Below are 14,039 nucleotides of genomic sequence, written 5' to 3' on the forward strand. Positions count from 1 at the left end.
CATCCGCTGAATTGCAGAGCGCCAAATTCAAATTAAATTACTAAAAATATTTAATTTTCATGGAATCACAAGTGCAATATAGCAAAACCACCTCGAGGTGTTAATCCACCTCGCGTGTCAGATTTCAAAAAAGCTTTTACAGCTAAAGCAAACCAAGTGTTTATATAAGGACATCTCTCTCAGCAGACAAAACATTACAAACAGCTAGCAGCAAAGTAGATCGGTCAAAAAAGTCAAAATCAATAAAATGAATCGCTTACCTTTTGTTGATCTTCGGATGTTTACACTCACGAGACTCCCAGTTACACAATGAATGTTCCATAAAGATAATTTTTATATCCACAATACCTCCATTTGGTTGGCGCGTTTTGTTCAGAAATCCACATCCACAGGCTCGAGCGGTCACGATGGGGCAGACAATGCAATGTCTTTTTTGCGCATGCAAAACTCTGCTGGCACCCAGCCATCCACTGACGCGATGTGGTCATTCTCGCTCATTTTTCAGAATAAAAGCCTGCAACTATGTCTCTAAAGACTGTTCACACCATGTGGAAGGAAAAAAATCTGGTTGATATCCCTTTAAATGGAGGGAAGGCATGCAATGGAACAGGGAGTTTTCAAAATAAGAGGCACTTCCTAGTTGGATTTTCCTCAGGTTTTCGCCAGTAATATCAGTTCTGTTATACTCACCGACAATATTTTGACAGTTTTGGAAACTTTAGAGTTTTCTATCCTATTTCTATCCAATTATATGCATATTTTAGCTTCCGGGCCTGAGAAATAGGCAGTTTAATTTGGGTACGTTTTTCATCCAAACATCAAAATACTGCCCCCTACACTCAACAGGTTAAACCCTTTACAATGAAGATCTGTGAAGTTATTTGGATTTTTACAAATGATCTTTGAAAGACAGTGTCCTGAAAAAGGGACTTTTTTTGTTGTTGCTGAGTTTATAAAACTACCCAAGATTCAAGACTTTGTGCTTTTCAGATAACATTATTATATAGAATTACAACATAATAAGAATTTCAACATAATGTTGAATATTTGGGGCATTGAATCATCGAAGCTCTGCAGATTTTGTTGTGAGGATACAGAATCAATAGACCATTTATTTTGGTATTGCCCTCAGGTAGCCTGTTTCTGGTCTCAGGTTCAGGAATGGCTGACAATACAGAATATTGATCTAAAATTGTCCCTATAAATAGTGCTGTTGGGAGATCTAATAATATACTAATACTCTTAGTATAAGTATTTCTCTTCAACTCGCTATCTTTGGATTCTATTCGATTATGTCAAATATCACAGCATAGTTGAAAGATATATGGTGCGTATAAATCCAAAGAGGGTGGCCAGCAGAGATCTGAAGGAAGCTGAGGGCTGGAATGTGGAATTGGAGACGAGTGGGAGTGGAGTTTTTTTAATATTTTTTTTTACACCTTTTATTTAACTAGGCAAGTCAGTTAAGAACAAATTCTTATTTTCAATGATGGCCTAGGAACCATGTCAGCTCGGGGGTTTGAACTTGCAACCTTCCGGTTACTAGTCCAACACTCTAACAACTAGGCTACCCTGCTGGGTGGGGGATAGAACGACGGTAAAAGATGAGTATAAAAAAAGTCTGAATAAAACAAAACGTAAGTTTGAATGAACGGTGTGGGACAGTGTTTTTACAGCTAATGCCTGTTTGCCTGAGGCTGATGCCGTGCTGGTGTTTGTACACATGCATATACACACACTCTCATTCAAATCTGCACATACACGGACACACACACACAGGTAAATAGTGCCATACATGCACTCAAACATATTCAGTTGGCCTTGCTGTTATGATTTTTGTTGTCCTTTATCCTTTAAAAAAATTTTTTTTATTGTTGTTTTCAGTTTTTTCTTTTGTTCATTTTGTTGGTGTATAGGAGGGTGGAGAAATTGAATATTTCTTTTCTGGGTGGAGGGAGGGGGGGTCTGTGGGGGGTCTGTTGAGGGGCAGCTCTTGGGGATCTGTGGGGGGGGGGGGGGGGGGGGTCTTGGAGGGCTGGCGGTTGGGAGCTTAGGCCGGTGGCTGATGGAGCACTGGTTCAGGTCCCCGTTTTTTGACTTTGTGGGAGATCTGTCGACGTGCCCTTGAACAGGGCGTTGACCCTGGTTGCTTGTGTGTGTCGCTCTGGATGGGAGTCTGTTAGATGACTAATGTGATGTAGTTGTTGAGTGGCTTTACTGCAAGTGTGTTTTAATCATTCAATAATAAAGAAATAAATGCATTCAAGGAGCTCCCTGCCCACTATATTGCGCCTATAGTATTAGAATTAATAATTATATGATTCAAACAGTTCAATTAACTAGACCTAGATGTGTGCCCATATCATGCAGCCCTGCATGGCACAGTGTGGACATTGTAACAAAAGTGCAAGAAATGAAGAAATAGTTTAAAATGCTGAATTTGGTTTGGTTTGAAGTTGGATTGAACAGTATAAAACAATCAGAATGAAGAAATCCCCATTGCAGTCACTTAAAATTTGTGTTGCCACCCTAGGGTCATATCTAGAACTTTTATTAGTCAAAAACATAAAATAGCGTCATACTGTCTAAAAAGTGAAACATTTGGCGATATGATATTTAGGCTATATCGCCCAGCCCTATGTTAGACATATCTGTTGAAATATTAAAAGGTTAAGAACAAAACATCAAATTTGAACTTTTGAGTGGAATTCCCCTTTTTTAATGAAAACGTTTCTGAACCTGTATCACTGGTCAATGGCAACTGCTGTGTTGAAACCCTAACACATGTCTCGGGTCGTGTTAATGCAGGATGGTGCGTTTTTTACACAGAAAAGAACGTTAAAATGTAGAAAAGTTCTTGCTTCATTTTGTAAACGGATATCTAAAGTGCTTCCTATTGAAAATTCCGTTGCACTTCTCCACTGTGATTAAATATATTTGCTCTTGTCATTGAACCACCAGACAGCGCTCTGACTGATGTGTAGGTTACTTTCCTCTGGTACTTTCGTTCGGTGTAAATGCGTATAAAACTGTATCTAACTGATGGGATACACAAGCTACATTTTTTTGCACAAATTCAAAATGGACTGGTTGAAGTAGGGAAACGTGTTCCCACAACAAGCTGCAGTTTTGGAATAACTGTGTAATTTTCCTTATAGGCTACTTTGTGGTTATCACTAGTTACCACAGCCACAAAGTCAAAGTTGGCTATTGTAAAAATTCATGACGACACAAATTTGCTGAATTTGTACTTTTCTGTGTGAAAAACGTATAATCCTGCGTTAACGCGAAATGTGTCTTCATTTCAACCCCTCTGAATCAAAGAGGTGTGGGGGGCAGCCATAATGGACATCCACGTCTTTGGCACCCAGGGAACACAGGGATAAAACTGCCTTGCTCAGGGGCAGAACGACAGATTTTTACCTTGTCAGCTCTGGGATTCGATCCAGAAACCTTTCGGTTACTGGCCCAACGCTCTAACCACTAGGCTACCGCCACTTTGAAGATTATGTTCCACAATATAATATAACCAGTTACAGTTTCAATAAAATGTTAAATGAATATGAGGCAATTTAGCAATAAGGATTCGTTATCTGTAATGGTTTTTTGATAAATTAGGCATTGTTGCGCACTGTTGGCATATAGATAAATGTGCACATTGTTTTCCTTGTTCTAAAAATAGCTCATGCGAGTACAGTCAAAGGCCAAATGCCCATTCCTATATGAAATGCAGATTAAATCCCAGATTTTTTTGACGGTCAGCGTTTTGAAAATGCAGATTTCTGAAAGCTAATGCTGCAACCCCTGTATCGTGTCATCCAGGATGGCACTCTGTTTGACGGGAGGCCCATCGAGTCGCTGTCTCTGATCGACGCTGTGATGCCCGATGTGGTGCAGACGCGGCAGCAGGCCTACCGGGAAAAGCTGGCCCATCAGCCGCAGGCAGCCGGGGCTGGCAGCGCCAGTGGCACCCAGGGCCCCCAGCCCGGCAGCACCAAGAATGGAGAAGGTGGAACCGCTGCCAACGGCGAGGAGAATGGTGCCCACGCCTTAGCAAGTGAGCAGAACCTTTTATTATGACACCTCCTTTTTATTTTTGTTGAATTTTAGACTTTTTTTCCCTTTCGTAATAGTTAACATGATATCATAACAAGGGCTGGGATCAAATCCAATTTGATTTGAAATTCCAATTCCATTTTTATTAACTTATGAAGGGAATTCTATTGAATTCAAGTTATGGAATTGTAATTGTGTTGAATTGTAATTGTAAAAACAATTACGCAGTTAATGAAATGATTGCACTTAGTATCAAAAATTTACTGCAGGATTTGTTTGAAATAATTTCAACTGATTTTGTATATTTCTAGTATAGCGAAGCTGTCTGAACATTGAGATTATCGGCCTGAAGACCTGAGAGAATTGAAATCGAATTGGAATTTGGGGAATTCTTGGGGATAATATTGAACTAGAAATTGAATTCACCTAACATTGGAATTGGGAGGATTGGAATTGAGGACTTGAATTGTCTCTGAATTCAAAGACTGACCTGGAATTTGAATTGAATTAAATGGAATTTATTGGAAGAGGGAATTAAGATTAATTAAGATTGGACAGTACAAATGAAAACAGTACAAATTATTTACAATACATAGACCTACATAATCACCTCCTTGTGTTTAAGCACAACTGATGATGGAGATTGTTTTACCTTTTCCTCTCCATCATTCCTACTAACACTAGCATAGGTTTAGCTGCTACTCGACAAGCCTGACCAATGAAAATCTTGACGTTTCTTCCGTCATGCATTTTAAGTGGTCGAAACTCCCTTCAGCCAATGCTTACATCAATCCCACACTTTTTAAAAAGATGATCAGGGAATGTCCAAGTGCACATTTGGGAGATTTAGGGGGCAGCCCAAGACCTCAATGTGATGGTAAGCGGACAAGATGGATATAATCCGCTTGATACAAAGTTGAGTCCTCTATCTAACTCTATGGTGTATTCCATCCTCTCCCCCTCCAGACCACCATGCAGACATGATGGAGGTGGACAGGAATGTTGCGATTCCCCAGAACAAGGCCATGGTGCTGCGAGGCCACGAGTCCGAGGTGTTCATCTGTGCCTGGAACCCCGTCAATGACCTGCTCGCCTCAGGGTACAGAACCGACTCCTTTTATCCTTCTGTTTCTTTTCTCTTTCTTTTCTCTTTCTAACTTCTCTTTCTCTCTCTTTTGGTTTCACTGTGTGTCTTCTCTCCTACTCCTCTCTCCTTTTCTCTCACCCTCCTATCACTCACTGTCTCCTTCTACTTCTCTATCCCTGTTTCTAGAGAAAGACAGCCGAAAGATAAATGCTTATTGTTCATAAAGTAAATTCCCCCTTCATGTAGCATTGGCAGTTTTCATGATTAGTATGTGTTGACCGACATTTTGATGAGTAGAACTTAATCAAGGAAGTTTACAACAGAGTGTTGGTGGTAAACTTAAGATAAAGCATGTGTAGTATATTTGGCAGGTTTATGTACTCTCGCATCTAATTTAATCCTGAGAAGTGTGTTTTATTAGCCCTTTACACACGTACCCTTATACAGTTTGAAAATTTAAGATTTGGGCACTAGTAAGTGCCTAAATTGGAATGTAGTGGCTGTACAGTAACCTGCTATACATGACGTCCGAGCTCTCTCCTCAAAGAGTGATTTATTTAAAACGAGGCTCAATTTGGTGAGTAGAAAGACAATGTTCTCAGGGATACACAGACAGATGTTCAATTTAGTTTATTCTGCATGTTCTTTGGGATTTTCTAAATGGATTAACAATTCCACATTCAACGTTGCATGGTGATGATGAATTACGGCCATGACATCTGTTTGGTGAGTAGGGCTAGGCTTAATGATTCTGTTCCGAACCGAATGAGCCGATGTTGGTTTATTGTGTCGAAAACGTGCCGCAGCAAATGCACCTGAAATGCACTCATGACTCTTTTCTATGCGCACCAAAATTCCGACCTGTTTCTCTGAATCGCCTTGTGAAAGCCTAACACTGTAAGATCGTATTTTATAACTCAACTAGTCATGTTGGCAATAGAGCAAGCTTTCAAATCATGCCCACCTGATCCAGATTGCTATTTAAAATGGACCGCTTTTGGATTGCGTAAACAACAGTAGTTGTGTGATGTTGGGGATGCAGGGTTGTATTCCAAACGAAACAACTACAAGTGTGCTTGCTCTAGTTCCTCAACGGCACAGCTAGGAGAGCTAAAAAAAACGGTTACTTTTAGTTGAAGACTCTTCTTTTAGTCATAAAAGTGTATTGAAAATGCTTAGGAATTACGTACACTTTGGAGATGTGTGTGGCCACTTGGAGACCCCAGTTAGTCCTCTCACTCAACCACTTTAAATCCTATGTGGCCTCCTACCCCACATCTTCCAGGAATTAGTCTTGTCATTTCACTGAATGTATCTAGAGTATTTTAAGATTCAATTTAGCCCTATCGCTATAGTCCAATTCCCACGAGTGTAAAGGGTTAATGTTGCTATGTTTTAGGCTGACAAGCAGCTGAAGAAGTTGCACATTAGACGACAGTGTGTAATGTGTATGTGCGCGTGCGCAGGTCTGGGGATTCAACGGCGCGGATCTGGAACCTGAGTGAGAACGGCACAGGCAGCTCCACCCAGCTGGTGCTGAGACACTGCATTCGGGAGGGGGGTCAGGACGTACCCAGCAACAAAGACGTCACCTCACTGGACTGGAATGTGGGTTAGAGAGAGAGAGAGAGAGAGTGTGTGTGTTTGAGGGGTGGGGGCAGACAGACTGTGTGTGTACACACTCTGGTGTGTGTCTTGGCTGCCAAAGGCATTCTCTGGCAGCGCTTCCCAACCGGATATATGGGACTGCTTCATTCCCTCCCATGGAAAATGCAGGGCTTTCACTACCGCTACTCAGAATATAGACTTACAGTAGAGCAGGCTGTCATTTCTCCCTGATCTACAAATTGCTGGAGGATACTGAACCAGCATTTTTAGTACTTTTGGCCAAATCACAACTCGAGATGTAGGAAAAACTGACTTTCTCAAATGTTTGTCATCGGGAGATTTAAGCCAAGATTTGAGCAATTCACATAAATCTCAAGTTAGGATCAGTGCCATGTTTTGTCCTAATTTGGGGTGCAACAGAAACCCAGAACTACAGGTTATTGAAAAGGTTTGGTTTTGGTCCCAAAAATTACTAACTGAGGAATTTCTATCTTTCAGAGTGAGGGTACGCTGCTAGCCACAGGCTCGTACGATGGCTTTGCCAGAATATGGACTAAAGACGGTAAAGCAATTTAAAGATACACTATGGGCATGCTAATTGTTTACGTAAAATGTTGGCTTGAATCCTTAGTTTTAGGGGAACAATATAAACTTTTGCTCACAGGCGAGGGGAGGAATGATGCTTTCTGTTCAATTAGGTCATTATGGACAATATTTCTGTCCATTTAGGGGACCCCTTTGTGTGGCTCAAGAGCAACCTCGAAGGCAAAAGTTCCGTATTGCCTCTTTTTTTTTTTAATGTCAGAACTTTCACATCTCAACATTTCTAAACAGATTCACAGATGGTCTAAAGTACTGTTCTCTTGCTAACCAAGCACCATGACATGTTTTTTGCAGGTGACCTCGCCAGTACCTTGGGCCAGCACAAAGGTCCTATATTTGCCCTCAAATGGAATAAGAAAGGCAACTTTATTCTCAGTGCAGGAGTAGATAAGGTAAGATAATTGTTTGTGTGTTCAAGGTCCAATGCAGACATTTTATCTACATTTTTACCCTGAAAGGATTTGATATCAAGTGCCTTACTGTGATTGTTTCTTTTTGGCCATTTTCATTGAAAATAAAAATAGCTTCTTAGCAAAGAGCAATTTCTCAATTAAGATTTTTCCTAGGACTGTCTGGTTGTCTGAGTGGGGAGGGGAAAACTAGCTGTTATTGGCTGAGAGGTTTGGAACTCTCTTTCTTATTGGTCTATTTAACTAATTTACTGGCAGGCCAAAAATCCTTCCCACCAAAACAGGCAGAACTTTCAGGCGGTCGTTTCAAACAAATCTTACACTAAAAGGGCTTTATCATAATTGTAACAATTTCACAGTATTATTCCAAACTCATAGTGAAAATACCATGAGTGTACAAAACATTAAGAACTACCCCTCCCTCCTACTCATTCCAGTGTTTTTCTTTATCTTTATTTACTATGTTCTACATTGATGAAGACATCAAAACAATGAAATAACGCATGGAATCATGTAGTAACTAAAAAAGTATAGTTGAGATTCTTCAAAGTAGCCACCCTTTGTTGGATGACAGCTTTGCATTTCTCAACCAGCTTCAACTGGAATGATTTTCCAACAGTCTTGAAGGAGTTCCCACATGCTGAGAACTTTTCCTTCACTCTGCGGTCCAACTCATCCCAAACCATCTCAATTGGGTTGAGGTCAGGTGATTGTGGAGGCCAGGTCATCGAATGCAGAACATCACTCTCCTTCTTGGTCAAATAGCCCTTACACAGCCTGGAGGTGTGTTTTGGGTCATTAGCCATGCTGGTTAAGTGTGCCTTGAATTCTAAATAAATCACAGACCGTGTCACCAGCGAAGCACCATCATACCACCTTCTCCATGCTTCACGGTGGGAACCACACATCCGTAGATCATCGGTTCACCTACTCAGTGTCTCACAAAGACAGGGCGGTTGGAACAAAAATCTCAAATTAGTGCTTGATGGTTTTTGCGACTGCACTTGAAGATACGCCCAAAGTTCTTGAAATGTATGTCTTAAAGTAATGATGGACTGTCATTTCTCTTTGCTTATTTGAGCTGTTTTTGCCATAACATGGACTTGGTCTTTTGCCAAATAGGGCTATCTTCTGTATACCACCTCTACAAGTGATTTGCTCAAACACATTAAGAAGGAAAGAAATTACACAAATTAACTTTTAATAAGGCACACCTGTTAATTGAAATGCATTCCAGGTGACTACCTCATGAAGCTGGTTGAGAGAATGCCAAGAGTGTGCAAAGCTGTCATCAAGGCAAAGGGTGGCTACTTTGAAGAATATAAAATAGATTTTGATTTGTTTAAACACTTTTGGTTACTACATAGAGGTCGACCGATTAATTGGAATGGCCGATTTAATTAGGGCCGATTTTCAAGTTTTCATAACAATTGCTAATCGGCATTTTTGGGCACCGATCATGGCCGATTACATTGCACTCCACGAAGAGCCTGCATGGCAGGCTTGACTACCTGTTATGCGAGTGCAGCAAGGAGCCAAGGTAAGGTGCTAAGCTAGCATTAAATGTATCTTATAAAAAAACAATCAATCCCTAGTTAACTACACATGGTTTATGATATTACTAGTTTATCTAGCTTGTTCTGCGTTGCATATAATCGATGCGGTGCCTGTTTAATTTATCATTGAATCACAGCCTACTTCGCCGAATGGGTGATTTAACAAGTGCATTCGCGAAAAAAGCACGGTCGTTGGACCAATGTGTACCTAACCATAAACATCAACGCCTTTTCTTAAAATCAATACACAAGTATAGATTTTTAAACCTGCATATTTGGTTAATATCGCCTGCTAACATTCTTTTAACTAGGGAAATTGTCACTTCTCTTGCGTTCTGTGCAACAGAGTCAGGGTATATGCAGCAGTTTGGGCCACTTGGCTGGTTGCAAACTGTGTGACGACTATTTCTTCCTAACAAAGACAGCCAACTTCGCCAAGCGGGGGATGATTTAACAAAAGCGCATTCGCGAAAAAAGCACTGTCGTTGGACCAATGTGTACCTAACCATAAACATCAATGCCTTTCTTAAAATCAGTACACAGAAGTATATATCTTAAACCTGCATATTTAGTTAAAAGAAATTCATGTTAGCAGGCAATATTAAACTAGGGAAATTGTCACTTTTCTTGCGTTCATTGCATGCAGAGTCAGGGTATATGCAACAGTTTGGGCCGCCTGGCTCGTTCCGAACTAATTTACCAGAATTATGACATAACATTGAAGGTTGTGCAATATAACAGAAATATTTAGACTTATGGATGCCACCCGTTAGATAAAATACACAACGGTTCCGTATTTCACTGAAACGTTGTGTTTTAGAAATGAGAGTTTCTGGATTCCACCATATTAATGACCTAAGGCTTGTATTTCTGTGTTATTATAATTAAGTCTATGATTTGATAGAGCAGTCTGACTGAGCGATGGTAGGCAGCCGCAGGCTCGTAAGCATTCATACAAACAGCACTTTACTGCGTTTGCCAGCAGCTCTTTGCAATGCTTCAAGCATTGTGCTGTTTATGACTTCAAGGCTGTCAACTCCCGAGATTATGCTGGCAGTACTAAAGTACCTAATTAGAAGATCCAATAGTCAAAGGTATATGAAATACAAATGGTATAGAGAGAAATAGTCCTATAATAACTACAACCTAAAACTCTCTACCTGGGAATATTGAAGACTCATGTTAAAAGGAACCACCAGCTTTCATATGTTCTGAGCAAGGAACTTAAACATGAGCTTTTTTTACATGGCACATATTGCACTTTTACTTCCTTCTCCAACACTTTGTTTTTGCATTATTTATTTGAGACAAGATTTATTTTATTTATGTATTATATTAAGTTAAAATAAGTGTTCATTCAGTATTGTTGTAATTGTCATTATATATATATATATATATATATATATATATATATATATATATATATATATATATATATATATATAAATATATAATCGCAGATTTAATCGGTATCGGCTTTTTTGGTCCTCCAATAATCGGTATCGGTGTTGAAAAATCATAATATGTCGACCTCTATTACTACATGATTCCATATGTGTCATTTCATAGTTTTGATGTCTTCGCTATTGTACAATGTCGAAAAATAGTTTTAAAAAAATAAAGAGAACCCTGGAATGAGTATGTGGAGAAAGCCATCTAAGAATAGAAGAAACCAGATGTTTTTTTCCATTGTCATTTTGTCACACACATGGCGAAAAGACTCTGACAATGTATCCTCCTCTCGTTTAGACCACGATCATTTGGGATGCTCACACAGGGGAGGCCAAGCAGCAATTTCCCTTTCACTCAGCGCCGGCCCTGGACGTGGACTGGCAGAGCAACAACACGTTTGCCTCCTGCAGCACGGACATGTGCATCCATGTGTGTAAGCTGGGCCAGGACCGGCCAGTCAAGACCTTCCAGGGACACACGGTAAGACGTGAGACTGGACTGGCTCTCTGGCCTGGGTGCATCTCGATTAGTCTCTTCTCCCCGTCACATTAACAATGGTTGTGTTAACATAGGCAGACCAATTCTGATCTTTTGTTCAGTTACTTGCAAAATATCTAATCTGATTGGTCAAAAGATCTGAATTAGCCTGCCTGTGTAAACGCAGCCATTGTGACTGACATTGATTCATCTCAGTAGTCTAAAGTGGCAGCCTCTGGGTCAAACGCATTGATCTGAATATAGAGGATAGGTGAAAGCTTTTGCCCATCCTGTTTCGTCACATTACTGCAGGAAGTGCCTTTGTACGTGCACCCTGTTTGTGCACTACCCATGTTATAAAGTTCACGCAATGTTTCCTTGTATCCTCCCTCCCTCATAACCCCTTTGACTTTTCCCTCTAGAATGAAGTGAACGCAATCAAGTGGGATCCTACGGGGAGTCTGCTGGCCTCCTGCTCCGACGACATGACACTCAAGGTCAGGACACACAGCTCACACACAACTTCCTAACTATTGCCAAATATGTAATTTCATGGAGTAGGAACGGTACAAAATAAGTGCTATTGGGGTCCGCTTTTGGCTGTAGTTTATAAGCCGTAACTAGAATCTCTTCTTCCCAAGTTGGTTCATATAATTGATTGGAGTCCTCACGTCTCTCTCTCTCTCTCTCTCTTCTCCCCTCCATCTCTACCAGATCTGGAGTATGAAGCAGGACTCGTGTGTCCACGACCTGCAGGCCCACAGTAAGGAGATCTACACCATCAAGTGGAGCCCCACGGGGCCTGGGACCAACAACCCCAATGCCAATCTCATGCTGGCCAGGTAATATAAGGCTAGGAACCACTCCAACTCCCAGCATGCCTCTGGGGTTTGGGCTAAAAAGGGGTTTTGTGTCAAACAAATGCATTTAGGATCTGTACATGATGGAGTCATGTATGTTCATTCTATGCTTCTCAATCCGTTACGTTCTGTTTGCCCCAACTGAATAGATCCCAGGATAGTCACTAATCAAATGAAAGTGAATGGTTCTTCTCTCCCTCTTTCCTCTCCTTTTCTCTCTTTCCTCTCCTCCTCTTCTTTTACTCTCCTAAATTGCTTTGGGGCGCTGCACTGGGGCTGACCCTGTACTCCTTCCAGAGTGTGTCTGCTTTTCTGTGGCGTCTTGGAGGTTAGGAGCAGAGCAAAAGATGCATTTCCTTTCCAAGATGGACACTAAAGTCTTATTCCATCTCCCCCCAGTGCGTCGTTTGACTCGACTGTGCGCCTGTGGGACGTGGAGCGCGGCGTGTGCATCCACACGCTCACCCGCCACCAAGAGCCCGTCTACAGTGTGGCCTTCAGCCCCGACGGGCGCCACCTAGCCAGTGGCTCCTTCGACAAGTGTGTCCACATCTGGAACACACAGGTACAGGATGGACTGACACACACACACACACACACACAGACACACGCTCTTCTCACTCATACGTCATTCACATCTCAAGACCAACCGTTTATTGCAGGGCTGGTCTGATGGTCGATGCATGGGTTTGAATATTTAGGTCCAAATCCTAACTTGAGATGTGAGCGCAAAACTCTTGACTTTCACGTGAATCATGCGTTGATTTCAACCGGTGATTTGTTCGAACTATTCTCAAGTAAGGATTCAGCCCTAAGTGAGATGTGTGTAAAACATGATTGCAATTGACTTGTCCCCAGTTCTCCTGCTTATCGTTGTTTTGCTGATCATATCCGTCTGTCTGTCTGTCCGTACAGACGGGTGCTTTAGTTCACAGCTACAGGGGAACGGGGGGCATCTTCGAGGTGTGCTGGAACGCCACGGGGGATAAAGTGGGAGCCAGCGCGTCAGACGGATCAGTAAGTCACCAGCCGCCTCTTCATGGCCAGGAGTTATTTTCCTGATTTCAGAAGGAACAAATATTAGACCACAGTTAAAAGCTATATCTAGGGTCCCATGTTTTTTTCTGGCTTCATTTATGGTCACTGATCACCTATTAGTGACACCTATATATGTATGATGGCACTGTGCTAATAGCAACTCGCATGCCCAGCCCACCTTAGGCTCGGTCTTTTTTCAGCCATTCTCACTTCAATCTCGCTGGATTGATTGCTTTCATTCTACTCATCATACTCTTTCATACCTGTTGTCTCCCCCCCGTTAACGTTACGACCGGGAAAATGTTTGGAATGACCTGTCGAACACACCCCGGTAATGGCTGAAATGGGCTCAATGGAATTCATCGTCTTTCCAGTGAATCTATATGAACGCTAAAGCTTCGTCAGGGATTTAACACATCTCGGCACTTGCAATACACAAAAAGGTTCTCATTTGATACAGTTGAAATGTTTGCAAATTAGATGAGCTGAAATGAAACAAATTTCCGAATGTGAACACTCTGATTATAGTGATATTTTATCTGATCTCTCAAACAATGTAAAGTGTGTATACTGTAGATGGGTGTAATCTAGAGCGTGTTGATTTTTTAATCAGAGCATATCCTGCTATTGACATGCTTGTTGAATTATGCAACAGAAAGTGTCAACAGTATTTAAAGAGGCAGTCTAGAAAAGTGTAGGTAGGCCTGAAAGGAGGACGTTTTTGTGGTTGTAAGCCCTATTCCACCTAGGGTTGTGGCAGTCCTGAAATTGTCAGCCAGAGACCGTCAAGCAAATAACTGCCAGGCTCACAGTAATTGACCGTTAATTAGCATAACCAAGTTTAGCATCTCCTGGCTTCCACACACATCTTACAAGCCACTGACGCAAACCT

General features: G+C 41.3%; 1 protein-coding gene across 5 annotated transcripts in view; it reads left to right on the top strand.

The window, feature by feature from the left end:
- Positions 1-14,039, top strand: part of LOC109874881 (F-box-like/WD repeat-containing protein TBL1XR1) — a 36,704-nt gene that overhangs the window by 16,700 nt on the left and 5,965 nt on the right. For 4 of the 5 annotated variants that reach the window (XM_031810686.1, XM_020466926.2, XM_031810687.1 and 1 more), the window contains 10 exons: positions 3,823-4,057; positions 5,023-5,155; positions 6,610-6,751; positions 7,250-7,313; positions 7,649-7,746; positions 11,070-11,252; positions 11,672-11,746; positions 11,964-12,091; positions 12,509-12,674; positions 13,025-13,126. In XM_031810686.1, coding sequence (XP_031666546.1) covers positions 3,823-4,057; positions 5,023-5,155; positions 6,610-6,751; positions 7,250-7,313; positions 7,649-7,746; positions 11,070-11,252; positions 11,672-11,746; positions 11,964-12,091; positions 12,509-12,674; positions 13,025-13,126 — 1,326 coding nt within the window. Of the gene's footprint in view, positions 1-3,822; positions 4,058-5,022; positions 5,156-6,609; positions 6,752-7,249; positions 7,314-7,648; positions 7,747-11,069; positions 11,253-11,671; positions 11,747-11,963; positions 12,096-12,508; positions 12,675-13,024; positions 13,127-14,039 lie in introns of those variants that run through there. The other variant, XM_031810689.1, reaches the window with a different exon arrangement.

Source organism: Oncorhynchus kisutch, linkage group LG30 (assembly GCF_002021735.2).
Source record: "Oncorhynchus kisutch isolate 150728-3 linkage group LG30, Okis_V2, whole genome shotgun sequence".
Lineage (NCBI taxonomy): Eukaryota > Metazoa > Chordata > Actinopteri > Salmoniformes > Salmonidae > Oncorhynchus > Oncorhynchus kisutch.